Genomic DNA, 24,197 nt, shown 5'->3' with positions numbered 1-24,197 from the left:
TCGCATTTACGCAAGTTTGAGATTTTGACATTGTGAATAACAATGCCTTTTATTTTTGTTTCGTTTTTAAAAGATAAATAAAAGGCATTGTCATTTACAATGCCAATAGCTTAAACTCGCGTAAATGCGAGACCTATTGCATTGCAAATGCTTGTTAAGATTTGGTGTGCGGCACTGAGATTACTGGGCTGGGAGAGAAAGCTGACTAGCTGCACCCCACTGTGGACAGGAAGGTGGCTTCAAAATTCTGATTCTGCTCGCTTGGACGGGTTTGGGTCTTGGGATAATATTGGCATCACGACCCTGGGTGACGTTTGGCATGGGGAGCACATGTATCCCTTTCAGGATCTCCAAGTGCAGTTCTCCCTATCTAGCACGTAATTCTATAAATATATACAATTATGCCATGCCTTGGCAACTCACATCCAAGAAGGAGCTACGCTGCCGAAATACAACCCGCTTACGGTACACCTCTTTAAGGGGCGTATGGGATGGGGAGCGATCTCCAAAGTGCACCGAACATTAGTGGTTAATGCTACAAAGGTGTTTAATGCTCCTTAAATGAAACGAGAGGATCGGGTGGGACCCCTTGACAAAGCTGATTGGTGAGCAGCTCGAATGACTCATTGAGAAATTGTAATCCCATTTAATTCAGGCTAGTACAACAATATTGATCCATTTTATGTAAACAGCATAATATTCTAAATTTTGAATACAGCCATATATCTTCAATTTTGATGCAGCCCATGTTGAGTGAGTAGGTAGTCTATCCTGGAAAATGAACCATGTCTGGCAGAGTTGTATGTGTACGGCTTTCCTTTGGGGTTGTGTACCTCCAGAGGTCCGCTAAGCCCATTGCCTACAGAAAGCCTGAAAAATCTGTTCCCTCCTCCGTCCTGTCGTTGCACTTGATCGGTCTGGGTTTGGTACTGCATTGGCGTCTTCCCCTACCAAAAGAGTACCTGTGGGGAGTCCCACTAGGAGTATGCTAATTAGGGAAGACAATGGCATGCAATGTCGGCGGTATATAAAATGAGCATGATGTGAGAAGACGCCCCTTCTATTTGCCCGCTGCAGCTATGCAGCAGCCAGAATCATCATGCCAGGTTTTATACACTGTACAGGGCAGTGTGTTTTGTATCAGAATGCCTACGCCACGGGCGTCTGTCGAGTACCCCGAATGGGTTATCAATTTGTATCCAAAACTGTCTAGAGCTTTGAAGTGGTTCCCTTTTAAATGTGTCCCCTGCATCATCACTACGTCAGGGGAATTTCTCTTGATGCATTTAATCTCATTTCCCAGACCGTTCACGTTCCAGGACCATGCTCGTTTATTAGCAGTTTCTCCTGCCATCTTGGAGGTGGCGATATGTAGTTAGGCGCGGACTCCCCTTCTTGTTTGGCTTAGTACATACACACATTGTGTTAGGACTGTATCTATTGAGCAAAATAAATAAACCTAGCAACAGAGCTAAACAGTTTCCCCAACTCCCCCCTCCCTGAATTCATGCTTCACTGCTAGGTGGTTACAAACCTCCCACCTACCCAACATGCAGAGTGTCTGTTGCCCAAACGGTGCTATGATAACAACTATTATGGGGTAGTGGGCGAGCCGCAAGCGTCGATGACAGTGTTACTGCAGGCGATTAAAACAAAACCCCTTAACTACTTGTAAGAGAGCACATGTTGACAATCACTGTATCAGTATAGGAAAACCTATGGCAAAGTCTCAAGTCTCTGGTTTAGTACTAAACTATCGTGATTAGAGTGTCCCCCTTAAAATCCTTTTTTTTTCAATATACTTTCCCCTGCCCCCTCTCAGATGAAGTATGGACTCTTTGGTTTTTCGACAAAACCCATGGAGAGTCATTTATCTTGCTCTTGTAGCTGGTCGGACCTGTCGGGCGGGGGCCTGCCTTCAATCTTGCACATAGAGCTTATATCTGTGAAATGTACCCAAGGGGTAAAGAAACAAGGAAGTTACATACTTTGCCAACCTGGTGTGGGGGTTCCTTTAACACGTACTAATGGCCCTAACAGGTCAGAATGAATAAGAAAGCATATCTTATAATCACCTGGTATCGGATGGAGTGGGAAAAACCAACACCTTCTTCGCTAAGGTAATCCTTGTGCGAGCCACAAATGTCCGCTTGGCAACCAGCGTCTCAGTCAGTGTCCGATCATTCACCCATGTTAAATACTTTGTGGACCCCCACACCGGGTTCCATGAGAAAGTAACTTCCTTGTTTCTTTGCAACTTGGGTGATTTTTACAGATATAAACTCTGAATGTGTGACGGTATTCCACAAGCCGGAATCACACTATGCCTTCACAGCACCGCCACTGGAACGAATGCGTCTTTATTACGCATTCGTTCAGCTTGCATTGGTTCAGCTTGCAAGTCGTTATAACGACTTGCCTTTGGGGGGTGCTGGTATTTGGAATAGGTTAATTCACTAATCCAACCCCAGTATGCGTAACAGTAGGGAAGGTGTTGGACTTTAAATCCAACACCATTCAACCAATGTGCCAAAGTAAGGCAAGTCATTATAACAACTTGTGTGCTGAACTAAAGACGCATTTGTTCTTTTGCCGGCGCTGTAAACGCACAGATGGATTCCGGCTTCCGTCTGAAGGATGTTTCCCCTAAACTCTATGTGCAAGACTGAAGGCAACATAGTAAGGTGTCCCTAACAGTAACATGGTTGAAATGTCATTGACATTTAACACACAAACAAATCAACTTTGAAGCCTTTATTTAAAAAAGGAAACGATTGATTATAATACCCGAATTGGATTGATGTAAATGGTTGTTTGTTGTTCTATGGAACACAAATATTATGTTGGGTTTTCCTTTGTTGTATATGTATGTATTGTGTATTACTTATATTTTTTGCTTCCTTTTTCTTTACATGGACAAAGTGTACTTGCTTGATATTTGTTATAAAAGTAACAATGATTACATGGGTGATGGCTCATTCTCATAATTAGCCTAATTTACTTTTTGTGAACATAATATTCGTCTATGCCATTGTTACATTTCAAAACCACTTTTATTCTTTCAGTAATAGTATCACTAATAAGAATCACTATTCTTTGAAAATACAAGCCTGGTATGGAGCATGCTCATGCATACTATGGCATCAAACGTTTTCCCCAGAGCCACAAATTGCACTGTTGATTGATTCCCATACCTTGAGTATGGATCACTGTAGGAAAGTTCCCCTTTTTGACATGGTTACCCCCACTTTTTACCTGGTATTTGATGCAATTTTGACAGAAGTGCACTGGCTCCTGCTATCCGCCTCCCTAGTGCCAAGTCTCTTCCCCTAAAGCTACCCAATTGTTTCCTCAATTGGCAATACCTTTAGCACCTCTATATGTCCCTCGTAAATGGTACCCCAGGTACCTAGGGCATAATGTACTAAAGAGGGTATCGAAGGCTGCAGCATGTATTCTGCCACCCCACGAGACCCCTCAGCACACTCATGCAAACTACCGTTGCAGACTGCGTGCCATGGTGCAGAGAAAAGTGAAGACACAACGTGGCACACCTCTTGTAGGCCATGCCTGCAGACAATGCCTGCAGACAATGCATGCAGTATAGATAAGTCATCCCTACTGCAGGTCTTACAGCTCTAATGCAGGGTGCTCTATACTACATGTGTGGACATAACTGCATGAGCAGATATGCCTTGTGATGTCTAAGTCGATTCTTAGATATCGCACGTGAGCAGGGGAGCCATTTTAAGTACATGAGCTGGACACTGGTAATTACGAGTTCCTCAGCTACATGATGGCGTCACTGAAACTAGAGATGTTAGACATCAAATATCTTGTATTAATAAGCCCACAATGATCCCAGTGATGGATTTATTACTACTAACACCTACAGGGCCCCTTAGAGGTGCCCCAGACAACCTACTGACAACTAGTATACTGGCTGACTGGTGTAGACCAGCCTGCCACAACAGACATTTTTCTGACCTCCTGCAGGTGAGAGCCAATGCTCTCAGAGGGCAGAAACAATGCCTGCTCTGGCAGGAGGTGTTGTCACCGCCTCCAAACAGGATGGCTAAGTAGTCAGCATTTCAAGGCAGGAGGCTTCAAAGGCCTCTGACACCTTTGATATGCGACCCTGGCTTCCCCAGACTTGGGAGGCCATTTAGCACAAGGAAAGGAGGGAAAATTAGCTAGTCAGGAGACGTATTCCCTATCAGGTAGGACCAACACTGAGGTTGGCTACCTGATGTGAACACGAAAACTAAAATTCCACCATCTTGGGTTTTGGTGGAATTAGGCTCACTGGTCAGGGTTATGCCCAGTCCCCACAAGAAGTGGTTTAATATATTGGGGTTTGTCACTCTAAAGGTAAGTAGCCAATTGGCTTCTAACCATCACTCCCCATAACAACCCAAATTTGAGTATTTTGTGGCACCCCTGATGCCAGGAACTCTGACTCGTCAGATCCAGAAGAAGATGACAAAGAAGAGCTGCGAGAAAAAGAGAACTGAAGACTGCTGTGGACTTTTGGCACCAAACCCTGCCTACCTCCATCAGTCTCAACAATCGTGAAGAAACCGACTTGTACTGCTACTGAAACTACTAAGAGCCCTGGTAGGCTGCCAGCCCTTCGCAAATTGCCAGCAATCTCCCTTGGAGTAGAAGAGCTACTCCCCTGCAGTCTGCAGGCACCGAAGAAGCAGAGTTCCGTTTACCATGTTGTACCTCCAAGGCCAGCCTGATGCAGCAGCCCCCCAGGAAGAGGTACCTGTGCTCCTGAAGGTCAAATCCGTCCCCCTTCCCCACTGAGTGAGAGACACCAGGACCAACCGGAGACGCACAGTTATATTGAGTTTTGTGTGGCGCTGGCTCAACCCAAAGGTATCAGAGCGCTTTACATGTTATGTTGTATTTCCTTTGCTGATCATGATTGTTGTGATTTGGTTTGCCGGGTGCTTCTCCCACCCTGTTTTATATATTTATAGTTTGGGTGTTTTGTTCGAACTGTCAACTCGGGGAGGATAGCACCCGTCCTCAGGACTGATTCGGAGTGCAGCGCCTTTTTCCACTACCGTTCCTATCAAATTATTTATTTCTTTGCGGTTTGGCTTACCTCTATTTGAACAGGTCTCTGTTATTAGTATTTTACAACAAGGGGATAATTTGGAAATTGCCAATCTAAAGGTAAATGTAGATTGTGTGTCCCAGAATGGTGAAAAATAGAATTAAATTAGAGACAGAAATGCCAAGCATTCCATATAATAAAAATACGATTGTTCTCTGGTTCAGAGACAATATTTTGTGTTTTTTTTATGTACGTGATGGATGTTGTGTGGCAGTTTCCGGGGATGCATGGGGGTGGGGGGATACATGGGGTCGTGGTTGAACAGCGCAGCACTGAGTGGCGTGTTTTTAAAAGTATTTGTAGAGGAGTGTTAACACAGTCCATGCCAAAATGTGCTTGCTGTATGCTACAAAGATGTCTGTCTGTTGTATTCTTGCTGTTTTTAGGTCGAGCCTGGGCAGGGCATGCACTGCTGTGCGAGGCATGCTGTAATGTACACTGTGGCTTGTAGCCCCTCTTCTTTTTTTTTATTCATTTCCATTCCTGCCTTTTATAATTGCATGGTGCTGATTGGTCAGCATGTCTAATTACTCCCGCCTTTAGTGACCCTACATTGCACAAAGGGTCGAAACGTCGTCGGCAGATAACAGAAGCAAACCATTAAACCAGCGCTTATCACTGAAATGCGGTGTACATTTTTTTATACTTACAAATGGTTGCCTCTATGAGTAATTGGAAGACTTGTACATATGTCACAAATATGTCACCAATATTTTAAGTTCCTTTTTTCTCACTGGGGACACTGCGCACTAATGTGATATTATTTCCCTTTCTTGATTTCTTTCAAGAACTAAATAAACTTGATGGTGAAATACAAAAAGTAAGGTGTATGAGGTCTTTTCTCCTTTTGACATCACTCTAACCCTCTTCATTGCCATTGTGCATAAGTATATCAATATCACTTTGATATTATTCCACAGGAGCCATTGTTTTAGTTATTCATTTAATATCATTCATGGATTCAGTTTGTTTCCCACCGTGACGGCTGCGCAGACCTGTCTAGATTTTTGTCGCTGATATATTTAAACCCCGGCCTTGCTGCGTGTGAGTCCCTGCCCCAGATTACATCGGTTCTCTTGGTTTCAACCCTTGCAAGGAGGGCACTGCCCAGTGACCTATGTACCCTCCTAGGATGATGCTGCGCACATAAGTCGAAATGCCAGGGGGACTGGGGTGAAAGTTTTGGGATGGAAGACTTTTTTGGAAAGACGAGTACCCGTCTCCATGGGTTCTCTTTGCTCAGCTTCTCTGGGTGTTTTTCTACAGACAGTCGTCACAGGAGGAATGGCCACCTTTGGTTATACATGTTTGTCTCCTGCAGTGCCTCACATCTACATGTTTATGCCATGAAAGCATGGTTATCTCTGCCCCAGCAGCTGACAGCGGGTATGTGGCAACCGCACGCAACTTTTCCAGAATCCTTTAGACGCGCACAGCTCATTAAAGTGTCCTTGTGTAAAGTAACTGGTGCTCGTGTAAAGTGCTCCGAAACCTTCAGGTCGAGTTTGTGCTATATAAATCTGCAACAAAATATAAGTGAAATGACTTGCCCCTGTTCCAATGCAGGGAGAGGCATACTGTAAACAGCGCTGCAGGTTGGGCCTGCAGATTTCTTGGCCCTTCGAAGCACAGCTCTGTAACCGCAGCGCACCTAATGCTCTGAATTCCGTGAAGCGTGTGCACCAGGTAAGGTTTGTAAAGGTGTGTGGGGGTGGGGGGTTGTTGGGAGGGCAGTTTCATGACCGGGGCAGAAGAGACTGACTATAGTTGAAAGGGGTAAAGCGCAGGTGCATAGCAGATCAACTGCTGTGCGACGTAAAACACACCGACAAAGCCTATAGATTTGGCATAAGTGAAACCTTCTGACTTTGTCAATGCTTGCTGTTGTTTGGTGGTGTCATTTCCTGCTTGCAGCTCCCTTCTTCTGCACCTGACCTGAACTCTGCATGTGGCCGTGGGGCCCTGCTTGGTTTCAACCTCAGCCCCCAGAGGAAAGTTCCTGCTGGGGCAGTTTTCCAGCCGAGCTTCATTCCACAGAGGGCACTCGCGCCCCCACACATTTGCCATGCAAACACTTATCTCAAACCTGTAGTAAAGACGTGTATTCAAATAACTCCTGCAGCTGACCGTGTAGGATTTCTGGACCCCCCTCCTCCCCGCTGCCACCATTCCCAGACAAAACACAGGACATCTGTTCACCTTTTAAGACTCTGCAAAGGCATACTGCCTAGTCTTGATTACACATTACAGCCTCTTTCTTCCACTACCTTCCACTTCCTGTCTCTTTGTCTCACTCTTACAGGTTCTAATTCCATACATATCAGAATAGCAAAGGGTGAGATTTTAAAAATAAAAGGTGTCTCCTGCCTGAATCGTGTCTGTTAGCATGTTTGTAATTCAGTTCAGGCTTGTCACCTCGGGACTGCCACTACCAGGTAGGCACCCAGGATAATATGCCGCATGTCTAAACACTTATAAGGTCCAAAAGGCTATGCCAATGCTTGTTCTTTTTTGTGTGGCTCAGGCTTGTGTATCAGGACGGCGCCCGTTTCACTGACGCCTCACCTGCCTTTTCCAAGGAGTATACTTTTATTAGAAGCACGACTGCCGCCGCGATGAGTCGTATTTGTGTTTTGTTGGCTATCCTGTCTCTGATCACTGTTTTCCCGTTCATGCAGCCCCCCATTCAAGCGCCTCTGTTTGCGGTCTTACTTGGCTTCGCAACGCTGGTCAACGGCTGGCTCTTTCTTGTCACTGCCTGTCCCGCCCCTGCAGCTGCCTGAATAGCTGCTTGACTGCGCGGGCAAGCCCGTGGCCTGCAACTGGGCTTTCGAGTGAGTGGAGGAGCGCTTCAGATGCATCCCCGAGCCCGTGCAGCGCCACATCTTCTACTGAAGCTTCTGCCACTCCAAGCGCCCATTCCGGGCAGATTTCTTATAGACATACACCTCTGACACAAGCAAGTATACATGAACAGATAGGATCTCGCGCTGTATAATATCATGCACAATATACCCTTTCACTATGGAGGCTTGATGTTAGTCCTCTTTTGTTATCTGCACCCTCATGTGCGTGCTATTTCAGCATCTGCGATTTTACTATCACTCACCTACTTTGCAACAGACAGGGAAGACTTTTGATATAGGGGCAAGGGTACTATGCTTGTGATACTTTTACGGCACCTAGCAACATATGCCCACTTCACTGGCGGGTATATCACGTATTATGGCACTGTTTATCGTAACCAGAACCCAATAAGTAGGACACAAAGACAATCCTTTATGGGTAAGGATTGTTGGTGTTACCATTTTCATTTTCATTTTAGACGCATTACAGCCGCAGCTAATGGACTTGTGTGGGAATAACGCTTAACAGTAATGCACCAGAAGCCTACTGCCTTTTAGTCTTATAGTCTCACCTTGTTCAGGTTTACTGCGGCCTCCCCCGATGGACATATTCTGGGCCATATTTCATACTAGGATTTTTTGTACCTTTGTGGCTTAATAAACTCCATTTTGGCAAACACACGATTGATTTGGGGATAACCGATCTCTCCCTACCAATGTTATCGTTCTTGGCAGTGTATAACTTTACCCTTACCTGACAGCAGTTTTACTATGAAGAGCTACTCCATAGTAATATATACAGGCATGCCAATTAAAGGCGATTACCTTCACCTTGGTTTAGGACCTGTTTGTGGCACTGTCCCGATGGTTAATTCTGCAGGCTCTGCCTAACACTAGCGTGATCACTTTCTTCTTTATTTTAGGCTTTTTGTTGCCCAGCCTGGTCTGCCCTTAAGCCCCTTTAATTAGGGTATGTTTGTTGTGGGTGTGAGTAGTGTGTGTAGTTGGAGGAGGTTTCCCCAAACAGGTACAGATACCTGCAGCAAGACCCAAGCCATTCTTATTGAGAGGGACCTTAAAGTTACAACAAAAAAATATATAAGTGATTCAACATGATCTAAATCATGGGGAAGACCGTGATTCACCACTGCCTGTTCTATCATGATGTATACCAAGGGGATGCCTTTTCAGTCACCCACAGTTTATCAGGAACTAGTCGAAACTGAGAGATTCTTTACCCTTATTAGGAATTAGGGACTATGCCTGACTGTGTTTGATCACAGAATACAAAGATATTGTGAATCAAACTGAAAATAGCTGGAGGGAATCCAAGCACCCAAAAATAACTGAGTCAGTGACTAATGCATCTTCATTGATCAACAAGCACATACAATTATTAAAGAAAACTATTAGCGGGGTTGGTGAGTTGTGACAAATATGAAAGTGAAAAAACCTTTAGCAAATTTTAAAAAATAATAAGAAAAAATATCACTCATATAAGAGAAAAAACATCACATCAGATGTAAGTTTTCAAGAACGAATCCTTCATCGTCATATGTTATCAAGGTATGAATGAGGGGGGCATGTTCAACTTACCTAATGTGGGGTTGGTTTCCCTTTCTTCCACCTCTTGCTCAAGATCATCGATTAATATCACACGCTCTTTTCTTCTTTTGACTTTTTTGAAAATTGCCATTCCTAGGGAATACAAGAAAATGGTTATTTTTCCAGAAAAAGCATCATTTTGACAATTAAACTTGAGTGAAATACCATTTTGAAATTTCAATGTTTCCCGCAACAGTGATCAATTGTTTACAGTGTTTTAACCTCAAATTAGGCAAAGGGAAAGACAAGGGTTTATCCCTTTCACACTTAATCATCTGGATTCAGTCTTAGATCCCAGCACTTTACAACGGACACCTCGGATAAACATTACTCAGTCTCTAAGATACACATATGTTTAAGGCTCTTAGATTTTGGCTAAAGGTTACAGAAGACTTACTGTGCCGGAGCCACTGGTTTTTTTTAAGCAAATAATTGCTTTTCAAATGAATTTCAAGGATTAAAACATTGGATCCTGCTGGTGATCTAGATTACCTCTTCTATGTGCAATCTTCTAACATTGCTTGCTTTTTATTTACTCTTGCTGTCACTGCCATGTAGCTTGCACTTGTGTAAATATCAGTAGTTATTATGGGTCAACTCACTAAGATGCCATTTATGAATATCAGATGATAGGATAGAAGTAATAGATGCCCTTACTGGAATTTAATCCTATGCGGTGGAGTTTCCACACAGATTTATGCAGCAGCAACATTAATACACTTGTCTATCCCAAATGAGATCCAAAGCCATGGTCTTCCTTTCCGACCAAGATCTCAGAAGAGTATAGAAATGGCTTAATAAGGCAAGGGTAACCCTGTTTTTGAGTGGAGCCTGGTGTTGAACATGTTCTATAGAATTCAAGAAGCATCTGGCTCTTGGGTAATTATTTATCAAGATTCAACATTTGATCAGGTTCAGTGAGGTTACATACTGGCTAATCAAGGCATTGACCCTGGAATGGAAAGAGAGAACTGCAGTAAGTACATCAATGCACTGAACAAGCCTACCTTTGCTCTGACAGACATTTCTAAGTCTTCCTTCTGTGTCGTGAGAACAGTTCAGATCGAGTGCTTCTTTTCCTTTGAATCTATCCTCATCAGGATTGGTAATTTCGACACCTGCTGCATGGATAAACACATCTGGGGTTTACACACTTAAATACATCTCTATTCGCTTTCAGTTTTATCTCAGTCTCCTAGGTGTCCCCATCACTCTCCTTGCTTTGTTCATCATTCTCTGTCGTTCATGGTAGTCTCCCTTGTTCCTTCTTACATGGAACTTTTTTTATTTCTGTCCTCGCATAAGTATCCCTATTGCTTTTCCCAGTTCTCTCTTTTCCATGTCTCTCCCATTTTACACTCTAAATCATTTATCTCGATTCCTTTCTCTCTCACATTGGTGCATCCCTCCCCTTTTGAAATGCCTCTTCCATACTCTCTTACTTCAGAGTTGATATGTCTTTCTTCACCCTAAGATATCATGCTCATCCTGCTCCCCTAAGCCCGTCCTTGGGCTTACATTTCAAAGTGTCCTCTTTGCTTTCTTTTGGTTTAACTACACTCCCAACATCAACACACTTCCCCACACTAGTTACTGCTCTTCTGACAGCCAATATGGAAGTGGTGGCTCTACAGGTACACATGTACGACTTCAAGGATTGTACAAGTTGCTTCAAAACATTTTTGGTGCACAGGTATTGGTATGTACATCATGCAAACATAACCGGGTGCTGTTGTCTCTTTTTGCTGAACTTACTACCTAGGTTTCATTCTATACCCTGCCTGTACTCCATTACAAAACCAAGCATTCTGTGAGCATGAATATACATAATGAGTGCCTAGTCATGTTCTGCATGGAAGCAGTAGAATACATGAGAACAACCAATTCGCATAAATACAATACAGCACAGATATATCATTTACATGGCTGTCATGCGAACCCCAACATCGAGTGCTAACAAGATTCACCACACAGAAACAGAAAACATTACATACACCAGAGCACATACACACTCACATAGCATATTTAAACATTATTCTTGAATTCCATACTCTTCCATACCTCACCAACAGAGCAAAATCAATACACTGAAAGCCTATCACATTTCCAGTTATTGTACTAGCTACTTTGAGATGCCATAGAAACTCAACAAACTCATCAGGACAGAATATCACATATTAACATATTACTATTGACAGACCAACTGAACTAACCATAAAAGAGACATCCTTATCACCAACCCCTGGAGAATACTGTTCTTTACCCCTCTCAGATTTTGTCCTGAGCTCTAAAATTCTGTAACAATAGCAATACTATTTGTAACTTCCAAGCACGGGGTATGCTGAGAGCTAGAAGTGAAAGTATTCTGTAAAACCCCTAACCACAAACCTGTGACACTCAAAACATACACCAACAGCACTATGAAGAGGGTATTCTCACTCAGCCATTCAACAAAACATCTACAGTCCATTTGCATAAGAGTCATAACCAAATCTCACATTAGGCACAACCTACAGCAAAGTTCTAATACCCAAAACAGATAATCAGAGGTCAATGCATACTCTGTTCTGATATGAAAATCTTGCAATCATGTGGAAATGAAACAGCTGACAGCCAACAGAGATACAAGGCCATACCGTACACAAATGCCAACAAAAAGTCAGCCTGATTATATGTGCACCTGTGTGTGTGATAAAAAAATTAACCAATTATGTCAGAAATCAGCTAATGCAGATCTCACTTACTTAGCGAATCAGGAATAATATATCTTGCATGCATATCCTTGGTGCTGCTCGAACATTGCTCTTGCTTTTCTTTCGCTCTCAATGAAGAGATGGTTGTTGTAATAAGAGGACCTGCATTAATAACAAACTGGTGTTACCAATTTACCCACAGTTCCTTTGCAATGAAAAACTACAAATGTATATTTATGGCACAAGGGCAACAAGAACTTATGTTCAAGTCAGTAAGACAAATACCCAAAAATAAATTACAGACAGACAGACCTACAGAGAGAGTAATGTCTACTAAAGTATGGAGAAAAGTACAGAGACAAGATTACAACAAGCATTTCAAACACTGGTGAAGAGGCAATCTTCGCAGAGTGGTAAATAGTTTGATAAAGAGAAAATAGTGAATAGAAAAGCAAAGCCAAGCAAAGACAAACACCTTGGGAAAATAAGCTTTTTGGAGCAACAGTTAGTGGAAAGATCAGGGGGAGGAAAGGAGGTAGCCTTATGGTACTGGCAGATCCTGGAAGAAATCGACGGGGATTTTGCCCTCCCAGACCAGCTGTGGGGGGTGGCAACCGGCCTTCACTGTGAGGAGTTGTGGCTAAAATCTTTCGCTCTTCTACACAAAATTGTAAAACCATCATGGCTAACAAGAAACCATCTCTTCTCAGTTCACCGTGCATACATCACGCCATTAAAACTTTCCAAATTTCTCCCTGACAAAAAATTTAACAAATGTAATCTTATGGGAGCATCTGATATCCATATGTTTATGGATTGTCCTGACATAGGCCAATTCTGGGAAGAAGTGAAGGCTACCCTAAATTCCATTCTAAACACATCACTCTCAATAACACTACCACTTATTATCTTTGGGTTGGACGACAGCATTACTGGTAAAGCAAGGTCATTTCTCTTTTATGCCAGTTTGCTGGCCAGAAGGAAAATCTGTTTGCATTGGGTAGAGAAAACAGCCCCATTACACTCTGGATGGCTCACGTCTTTATATGAAACATCTAAAGCAGACCTCAACAGATCATGTAGTAAATGCAACCTGGCTTTTTGGGATCCGTTGACCAAGTGGAGATTGACTCCGGGGTTTTCTTTTTGTTTTTTTTTCCCCGGGTCCTATGATTATGCCGTAAACACTCCTTGGACTAGGTCTAGCCTCGACACGATATTGGTCCTACAGGTTGAAATATACCTAGATGGAGTCAGCTTAAACTCCTCAAGCTTTTGGGATTTCTCTGCCACCTGTAAAACAACTCGAGTCCCGGCACAGGAGAGAGGGAAGGAAAAGCAGTCTGGCTTCGCTCCAAAGTGAAGGACTCGCTAGGTGGTTGGTATCTCCTATATTGAGGGTAAGGCAAATGAGGACAAAAAAAAGAAATATACAAAAAAAAAAGAAAAGCCATGTATGGAGACAAAACAACGAATAGAGAAGAATTGAAATGTAAACCAAAAAACTATTGAAGGAGTTGTATATAAATGTACACAGTGCAGGGAGAAGTTTGAATTGGAAAAAAAATGACTAGAGGTAGAGCAATGTTCAAATTCATATCCGTTTTTTCTAAATTTTGCTGGGGGAAGAAATAAAATTAATTAACCCACCCCAATACAATTTTAGTTTGATAGTTATTCTCTAGGTGAAAATAAGTTAGTCACAGTGAGTATAGGGATTCCGCCAACGCCACTGAGGGAGGCTAGGGCAAAGGGGAAGAAGTTGAGAGAAGTACCTAAGAGACGTTTCTTTCTGCCTTATTGACCTCTGTAAAAAGACGTGCTTTTTGGCCACCATATTTCACCATTTAAGCATGCATTTGGCATCCGTTCCCACACAGGCGCAAACCCAATGATGTGGCAGGCTGCATGGTGAGGTTGAGGGTTTGACATAATTTTTATTTATACAGCATAGAGATACAAGGCCATACCGTACACAAATGCCAACAAAAAGTCAGCCTCCGGATGATCAAATGTGCACCTGTGTGTGTGATACAAAAATAAACCAATTATATCAGAAAGCAGCTAATGCAGATCTCACTTACTTAGCGAATCAGGAATAATATATCTTGCATGCATATCCTTGGGGCTGCTCGAGCATTGTTCTTGCTTTTCTTTCGCTCTCAATGAAGAGATGGTTGTTGTAATAAGAGGACCTGCATTAATAACAAACTGGTGTTAACAATTTACCCACAGTTCCTTTGCAATGTAAAACTACAAATGTATATTTATGGCACAAGAGCAACAAAAACTTATGTTTAAGTCAGTAAGACAAATACCCAAAAATAAATTACACACAGACAGACCTACAAAGAGAGTAATGTCTACTAAAGTATGGAGACAAGTACAGAGACAAGATTACAACAAGCATTTCAAACTTTAGTGAAGAGGCAATCTTAGCAGAGTGGTAAATAGTTTGATAAGGAGAAAATAGTGAATAGAAAAGCAAAGTCATGTATGGAGACAAAACAACAAATAGAGAAGAATTGAAATGTAAACAAAAAAGCATTGGCATAGCCAATAGGTCTCGCCTTTGGGACCTTATAAATGCTTAGCCATGCACCAGTTGATGTTATTGCACCAAGGATATTGTGCTGCATTACTAAATACTTATAAGGTGCTTATTTGGAGACTTGTTTAAAAGACCGTAAGTAACTTTTCTTCTCCTTAGACATGTTATACAAGCTAAATTGACATAATTTATATCTGTACTCTCGATTTACGTGAACTGGAGGCCATTATTTACAGCGTTAAAGCTAATAATGATCTCAGATAACAGCAATTCAACAAACCTCCTGCAAGCTTACTGGAACTACAAGCATTAAGTTAACAGTAGACCACAATAGTACTTAGCTTATCCAGATAGGTGAGCATGCATTTTACCAGTGTGTTAGCTAAGTCCTTTCTTTAGAGCCTTTACCAGCAGTTGCTGTTATGTGTGCTTCTTCAGTATATTCAGTGATATTCACCTGCCCCAGGCCTCTATCCAAGTGGGTCAGGGAGTGCATCTCCCAACCATTGACTTACCAGCCCAGTGTAAATGAAATTCTGTACCAAGATTCTTGACTAAGCACTAGGTAGAATACAAGCACTATGACATGGTGCGCCCTCTGCATTATTTATTACCCTGCAGTATTCAGGGTAGAGCTGAAAGCATCTGTGTATATGGACATACCTACATTTGAGCCATCGGCAAAGCAAGGTCCATCGTGATAGGCCCATTATTCACATGGCAAAAATCTGTGCACAATTCTCTTTGTGCACACAAAGCATAGATTGCACACATCCCTTTTGTGAATTTGCCTATGCCTGTTCTGGTACAATTGTGGAAAAGTAAATTTTGCCATGTTCTGTGTCCCTACGTGTCATCCATCATATGTTATGTGTGCATGATTAAATATGCATATGCATTCCCCATGTTCGATTAATGACGCAATTACAGTTGTGTCCACCTCTAGTATGCCAGTTTCCAGTCCTCGTGAATACTACGTATATCAGGCCTATGTAAAGCTACGTTGCCGCGTTTCTCAGTGTGCACGTTATTCCATTGTAAAGTTCCCGTTTCTAGGCGTCAAAAGGGCCTGGACACCAGATTCAGCTCCTGTCTCCTGAAGCCTCGCTGAGGAGCGATACAGCCCCCACCTGTATCCTCGACCCTTCACTTACTTCCTGCCTCGCAGTGCCCGGCCCAGCCTGGCTCAGTCTCTGAGTCTGCCAAGAATATGTTATGATTCCAGTTATCAGTTCAGTTCTCCTTCTCTGCATTCCTAAGCTACTGAACTGCATCAATAGTTTCCGTCATTGTCTAGCCTTCACGTCTCCACGTTAGAGAAATACTGCATTTAATGGTCATTTAATATTCTTCATCACGCACTACATGTAGAATAATGTATGGTCCAGTCTTAGAATCACGTTAACTTTTCCCCTCCTAACTTCTAGTTTATATCAACATGTTCTCTAAACATCAGATACTAGATACTGTTTAGGTACATGTCGCCCTGACTCTCCAGACTTCAGTCTCTGCTCCTAGCACAGAGTTCATAGCCCCCAGTTTCTCCTAGTGATACGTCATTGCTAGTTTGCGCGCACCATCAGGTTAGAGGTCCCGGCTCCTTAGGTAGCCCCCTCCATGGTTTCCGCCCCATTCATAACATATTCTGTTACGTTTGCATCACATGTCTATGTATACGCCCAGTTACACCTACTTTCGCCCTTATCTTTCGCGACTGCTACGCGTCACGCCTTCTGCTCCACCCACTGCTACGCCTACTGCAATGTAATGCTATGTGTTTGCGTTATGTATATATGCTCATGTATTGTTATTAAAAGTCAGCGCGCTCATCCCAGATCCAGCCCCAGCAGCTGCTGGGCCCTGTCATCCTATTCCTATGCAGGTTGTCCTGTTCCTGTCCTTATGCTGTATTAAACCTGCAAAACTCCTACTACCTCGAATCTTGACTCTTATTTATTGAGCTATCTGTTATGATATATGTCTAGTCAAAAAGAGAGGTATTATTTATTTATTTACCACATAATGGCGCCCGAATAGGGACTTGCCCTTTCCCCACGCGTCGGTGAAGCCACGCCGACCCCCTGACCCTCTGCAGTCGTGACGGAACTCTTCTGTGCACCGGCAGATATTTCTGCTTCAAGTATCCCTCAGGCCCACGGAGGAGACGGAGGAGGCGGTCCAGCATCCAAACGAGACGGTGGAGGAACGCGGCGAGTCCCGACCAGAGCCCAAGCCAAGAGTCCAAGGTCCGAGGTATCCGGAGGCCCACCCGTAACTGAAGTCCGAAGTTCGTCGTCCGTCGTCGTAGCAGTCCAGTCCAGTCCGAGGCTTCCGTTCTTGCTGCCCGGTGAGTACCATTACTGGGGTAGTATCTAGACAGGGTCAATCTAAATTGACTCTGGTCCGTGGGTTGGTGGTACACAGACTCACAAACGAAGTGTTCACCTAGGTGGATACGGGTCTTGATGCGTCCCTTTATGGGACCGGTATGTTCTGTACTGTTTCAGCAGTGCATCCAGTAACTCTAGTCTGTTCCGTTCTCGAGAAATTCTTGTGTTTCTGTTCTCAGTATTCCAGGTAATATTCTGTCCGAACTGTTATGTTATGATGTTGTTCAATGTATTTCCAATGTCGTGGTATGCTTGAATTGTTCTCCCAATTGTTATTGTTCCTCGTGTATTGTATTGTGTTCCGATTCAAGTTTACAATGTCTCTCTTTTCGAGATTACGTCAGCTAAAAACTAGAAAAGGTTTGTTAGAAGAAGCAGTTCCTGTTCCGCCGAGGGACAGTCCAGGTCATTTTATGTATCAGAAGCATGGCATAAGCGCCATATTGTATCTAGATTTATGGGTAGAGTATACCAAACAGTTAGAAGAAAAGTATAGATGGCCCGTATCGGGTACATGGGATGCCGAGTGCATCATGGGAGTAGAAGAAGCATTATGGAAAAAGAAAGCCAGACAGTCACAGAAAGATGCCATCGAGTTATGGCGCAAAGAAGCTCATAGAAGAACTGAAAAAGAAATCAGAAAGTCAGAATTAAGTAGAGAATCCTTAGAACGAGCACAAGAAAAAGAACTAATCGAGATAGGTGAACAAGTCAAAGCCGAACAGTCAGACAGACAGAGGCATGCCCTTATTAGGGGTATGTATCCTCTTCTTGCCGAGGGCTTGCCAAAAGCGACCCCAGAGGCATCCAGTAATTTCCCGCCACCATTAGTTCCGACCAAACTACGTCACAAACAGACCGCAGCTGATATTTTCATTTCGTCCTATTTGGACGACACAGTCCCAGAATATGCAAATCCTGTTCGCGCTCCGCCAGTCCCTGTAAATCAGGCACTTCCCGCTCCTCCAGACACCGGAGTACCTGTTACGGTACCCCCGGTCCAGTCCGTCATACAAGTCCAGCCTGCATTTCCATTTCCCACTCTGCCAGGACGAAGAGCCTCAGTAGACCTAGACTCCAGTTTAGGGGCCGCAGGAGGAGGTACTCCTCAAACCCCGCCGCCACACAAGCGTTTAACGACAGCCGAATTACATGCACAAGCGTCACAGCGTACGCCCAGACATCAGACTGTAGCAGAAATAAGAAAATCCCTTGCCGAATGCGGCTATGATCCAGTCCCAGGCGAGGATAATATGGTTTTATATTCATTCCGCGTAAGAAAGGTGGCCGAGTATCTAGTCACCTTACAGAATATGAAAGAAGATCTAGACAGAATATATCGTTTCATCCGTACAGGGGATGATCCAGAAAGTATTAGCGAGGCCATGTCTCAAAGGAAAGCCGAGATCCAGCTCATGATATTAAAGTTTCTGATCAATTGTCTAATAAGAGAACAAGATTACCCGTCTAAAGATCCGGCCGAAATGAAAACCCTGACAAGGTGGAGTGATAATAAAGCCGAGGGTAAGCACAAGACCGTCGGTGCTATGGAGAGTATGTACAAGAAAATCCGTAGAGAAATAATAAAGATACACGAACAACGTAAAGCAGCACAAGTAAGCGAGAAAGAAAGTAACTCTGATACTGAAGAGGTAGAGGACGAGAATCCCGCCAGAATAGCGTATGTAGGAAAATCTAGATTTCCAGATCGCCATTTACGCCTAGAACACAAGTCTATTTCTCATTCTCCAGCACCAGAACAAGGTTCTCTAGAACAAGTATTCCAAGCTACCGATCACATTCTGAAATCACGAATCGGTTACAGTGAGTTAAGTACCATGCATGAACAAGAACTAGCCCGATCAGCAGTCCGATGGATTACTGATTCTACCACTTTTCCAGACGAAATAGTGGCACAAATGTTTCTGAAAATGCCCCCAGCCGAGCAACGACTGGTGGGTATGTATATGATTCAGCACCTCATTACTTTGTATGAGGGTCAACACTCTGATCCGGGTCCGTTACATGATATCCTGAACGAGTTACTCCAGTATAGATGGAAAGGTCTAGGTACCGATTTAATTAGTGTCATTCTAGAACAGCGTCACAAATATAGAACGTTTCTGAACCCACATTTTGTTCATGTCTCGCCCCCAGAAAGTAAACCATTTTACATGGAGAGACAGAATCCGTTACGAGAAGTCCACCCAGTTAAAGGAACGGGTGGCGAAATGCAGCGAGTGTTTGTATACACTCCAATAACAAAGATGGAACTCCTCGAGATGAAGAAATTAATTCCCTGTCATGACAAAGATCCAGCAGGGTTCCATAGAGAATTAAAAGACATGCTCCGTATGGGAGAATACACTTACCCAGATATCATTAAAATGTTAAAGGTTCTGCTGCCCGCAGGGGTGTATGAAAAGCTCAAGGAAAAAGAATGGGAGGTGGGAGAGAAAAAGATCGATTGGGCAGTTCTAGAAGCTGAAGACAAGGCACGAGTACCAGGTACCGGCCTTGGAGATAAATGTAAAGAATTACCAGAATTATTGATACAAGTTTTACCCAGATTATTGACAACTAGAAAAGAAGACTGGGATGCAATCTCAGCCTGTAAACAGAAGCAAGACGAGGATATTAGTGATTTTTATTCTAGATTTGAAAAATGTTTCAGTATCAACAGTGGCCTCAAGACAAGTAGTGAGTCATACCCTCACCTTTTTGTTACTAAATTAGTCGAGAATTCAAGTCCACAAATTAAAAATCGAGTTTTGAAAGTCGAAAGTACCTGGCAAGCTAATACCCCGTCCCAGATGTTGCAAATGCTTCAGTATCATCAGAATAGAATCAGAGAAGAGCAAGAACACGAAAGAAAACGTATGAAAGACACGAAAATGAAAGTACTAGTTGCACAATCTGTTCCTCAAGACAGTCAGAAGAGGGGTCCGAATCAAGCCAGTCATCCTGCAGCTCCCGTTAAAGGGAACTGCAATTATTGTAAACAGCCAGGTCATTTTATAAATGAGTGTGCAGTTCTGAAACACAACATAGCTACTGGTAAGACTAAAGAAAGACCACGTCCGCCTAGACAAGAACAAGTCCCACAGATTCCTCAGCCACAGAATGCACCACAGACAGTTACCGCACCGCAGCCTATTGCTGCAACACAGCATGTTACATCGCAGATGTACCAGTATGCACAGTCTGAGTATCCAGAGTACCAGCAGTATTCATGAAACAGCCTAGAGAGGGAGGTAGGCTTGCCTCTCATCGAGATACCTGTAGATCAAGAAGGTCCCTATGTTCATAGTCAAGTATTAGGGAAAGACAGAAAGTTTTTGATTGATACAGGGGCAAGTAGGACCACAATTAGTCACGCCGAAGTTCCAGGGGCTCCGCTCTCAGGCTCAAGAAATGTTTCCCTTGGATTTTCAGGAAAACCTATCGTAAATGAGATTTCAAAGCCAGTTACTCTAGAAGTAGGTCCATTGTCCCGCACTACTGATCTGTTACTTACTAAGTCATGTCCAGAAAACCTATTAGGCATTAAGACACTGAAAGAGTTAGGTGCAGTTATATGCTGTTCCCCAGAGGGAATACGATTGTTCCTACGTGACTTCAAGGGTCACTATGTATTACGAGATTTTGATTCGAGACTGTCTAATGTTCCACAGCATCTATGGGCGCAAGGTCCAACTGATGTAGGTTACATGCAAATCACACCCTATCGTGTGACTCTCAAGCCAGGTGTAGTGTTACCACGAATCAGACAGTACAGATTGCCACCTGAGGCTGTAGCAGCCTTATCCAAAATTATTGACGAGCTTATTGCTCAAGGAGTGGTTGTAGAAACTGACTCCAATGTATGTAATTCTCCGATCATTCCAGTCATGAAACGTACTGATCCAAATGCACCCCCAGTATATCGATTAGTGATTGACCTACGAGAGCTTAATAAATGTATTATTCCGCAGTACCCAGTTGTCCCAGATATCTCTTCCCTATTAACGGCCATTGATTCCGAAGCCACGTTCTTCACTGTCATAGACCTCAAGAACGCATTTTTTAGTGTTCCTATTCATCCAGACAGCCAGTTCCTTTTCGGATTTTGTTTAAATGGAAGGAGCTATATGTTTACACGAGCTCCTCAAGGTTTCACAGAAAGTCCTAGTATTTACAGTCAAGCACTCAAGAGACAACTAGACAACATTCACATGCCAACTGACACTGCCCTGCTCCAGTATGTCGATGATCTACTGATCACAGCCCGTTCTGAACGTGCTTGCGAGCGGGCATCCCTTACAGTCTTGTATTTCCTAGCCGAGATGGGGCACAAGGTGTCCCCTTCTAAGCTTCAATTCTGTGTCCAGCAAGTGGTCTACTTAGGACACTTACTGTCCAAGAGGGGTAGGCAGTTGACACCAGACCGTATCCAGTTAATAGCGAGTCTTCCTCAGCCCAAGACCCAGAAGGAGGTACGTGCTTTTATCGGCCTCACTTCTTACTGCAGACAATGGATTCCCCAGTATGCATTTCTAGCCAAACCACTGATACAGTTAACGACACAGGAGGCAGCCGTATCGACTGTCCTCCCTTGGACATCTGAACATACACTTAGTTTCAATGAGTTAAAGAAAGCCCTATGCCAAGCTCCAGTTCTAGCAACACCGAACTACAGTAAGCCTTTTACACTTTTCGTCACTGAACGTGAAGGTACAGCATTATCTGTTCTCACACAAGATCAAGCAGGACAATACAAGCCCTGTGCTTATTTTTCGAGCACATTAGATCCTGTAGCCCAGGCTCTGCCTGCGTGCCTCAAGTCAGTTGCAGCCACAGCACTAGCTATCAGACAAAGTGATTCCATAGTCTTAGGACATACCTTGACAGTACAAGTTCCACATTCCGTGGAAGTTCTTTTAAACCGAACACAAACTCAGCACTTGACAATTGCACGTTTAACAGGTTATGAATTGACACTGTTCCAGCCACACATAGAAATCAGACGCTGCAACATCCTGAATCCTGCTACATTATTGCCATCAGTTAATTCAAATTCTGCCACACATGACTGTGTGGAGGTAGTTAACATTACGACAAAGCCAAGACAAGATCTGACAGATATTCCGTTACCAGATCCCGACCTGACACTTTATGTGGATGGTTCATGTATGAGAACTAGTACAGGAGAACTAGTCGCCGCGTATGCAGTGACTACTGACACCGAAGTTATTGAAACACACCGTATTGATACCCTGTCCGCTCAAGCAGCAGAGCTAGTTGCTCTGACACAAGCCTGTATACATGCCAAGAACCAGAAAGTTAATGTTTACACAGATTCACGTTACGCATTTGGAGTTGTACACGACTTCGGAGTGCTCTGGCAGGAGAGAGGTTTCATGACTTCTCATGGAACCAAGATTCAGCATGGTCTCCTTATTCAAGCTCTGTTAGATGCCATACATTTGCCGACATCTATCGCTATCATGAAGTGCAAAGCACATACGAAAGTTACTGACATTATTTCCCAAGGTAATGATCTAGCAGATCGCACAGCCAAGCTTACAGCACAGACTCTAGACATTCCAGTTAATCAGACACACACTCCAGATCCGACTACATGTATGACAGTTAAGGACCCTACACAAGATGTCATAGACATACAGTTACATGCTACTCCCGAAGAAATCAAGAAATGGTCCGAACAAGGAGGGGTCCAGACAGATCAAGGATGGTTAACGAAGGGTAGAGCCACATGGTTTCTCCCCGACTCTATGGTTCAAGTCATTATCAATACCGCACATAGTCCAGCACATTTAGGAGAAAAAGCTATGTTAGACAGTATCCAGAACATTTGGTTTAACAAGCATTTACGAGCTGCAGCCAAGCAGAAAGTCCGTACCTGTATGATATGTTGTCAGTTTAATCCAGGTAAAAGTGTCCCGGTGGAACAAGGTGGATTCCAGCCCCCTGACCACCCTTTTGAAGTCCTCCAGATGGATTATATTCAGATGGAGCGATGTTGAGGTTTCAAGTATGTCCTTGTAGTTGTATGCGCTTTGTCCAGGTGGACAGAAGCATATCCAGTCCCAGATTACACAGCCGCGACCACTGCCAAGCAGTTGGTTCGTGAGTTTTTCCCTCGTTATGGACTCCCTAGAGTCGTATATTCTGATAACGGCCAGCCATTCTCATCTGAACTCATGAAGCATGTTTCCCTTTTGTTAGGGTACCAGTGGAAGTTCCATTGTGTACGCCATCCTGAAGCAGCCGGTCTCGTAGAGAGACATAATCAGACTCTGAAAATCCGTATTGCAAAAGTGTGTAAAGAAAAAGGTGTGGACTGGCTAGTAGCTCTGCCAGTCGCTTTGTTTTATATGCGCATGGTCGCACATTCCAGATCAGGTCTGTCCCCGTATGAGGTCGTATTCGGCCGCCCCCCTAATATGTGGGGTACTCCTAGACCCCGAAGTATTACCGATGTTTCAAGTAATATGCTGACAGATTACCTAGCTTCCTTGATGTCTGCCCTCAACTCATGTCGTTCACAGGTTGCCGCCGCATTTCCAGACAATACCGAGGTGGCACCGCATGAAATCGTTCCAGGATCCATGGTGATGGTCCGCAACTTTGACAGATCAAGTCCGCTGGAGCCTCGTTGGAAAGAGCCCCGACAGGTCCTCCTCACTACCCGTACAGCCGTGAAGTTGGAAGGACGCAAAGGCTGGGTACACCTTTCTCATGTCAAACTTTTTAATGGACTGAAACCCGTCTTAAAGAACATTTCCCAGGATTTGAAGGATTGCCAAGGCATTGTTCTCAAGGACTGTCCCGCAAAAGACATTGCTACAACCCCTCCCCTGTTAGAGAAAACTCCGCAACCGGAGTACAAGCTAAAACTTCGGTCTAGTAAAATAAGTCAGTCAGTTTGATTGTCTAAGTCCTCCCCTAGGTGAAACGGTTAGACTGTTTCTGACATGTATA

General features: G+C 43.6%; 1 protein-coding gene across 2 annotated transcripts in view; it reads right to left on the bottom strand.

The window, feature by feature from the left end:
• The window catches only part of LOC144768754 (uncharacterized), a 176,623-nt gene that overhangs the window by 132,523 nt on the left and 19,903 nt on the right, over window positions 1–24,197 (bottom strand). For both annotated transcript variants that reach the window (XR_013598624.1, XM_078652647.1), the window contains exons 3-6: window positions 14,357–14,467; window positions 12,324–12,434; window positions 10,587–10,700; window positions 9,571–9,672 (exon numbers count right to left, since the gene is read on the bottom strand). Coding sequence is in view for 1 of the 2 variants with exons in the window: in XM_078652647.1 (XP_078508773.1) it covers window positions 9,571–9,672; window positions 10,587–10,700; window positions 12,324–12,434; window positions 14,357–14,467 (438 nt within the window). In the remaining variant the exon portion in view is untranslated. The remainder of the gene's footprint in view (window positions 1–9,570; window positions 9,673–10,586; window positions 10,701–12,323; window positions 12,435–14,356; window positions 14,468–24,197) is intronic.

Source organism: Lissotriton helveticus, chromosome 7, assembly GCF_964261635.1.
Source record: "Lissotriton helveticus chromosome 7, aLisHel1.1, whole genome shotgun sequence".
NCBI lineage: Eukaryota > Metazoa > Chordata > Amphibia > Caudata > Salamandridae > Lissotriton > Lissotriton helveticus.
This window is presented reverse-complemented; position numbering and strand designations above follow the sequence as displayed.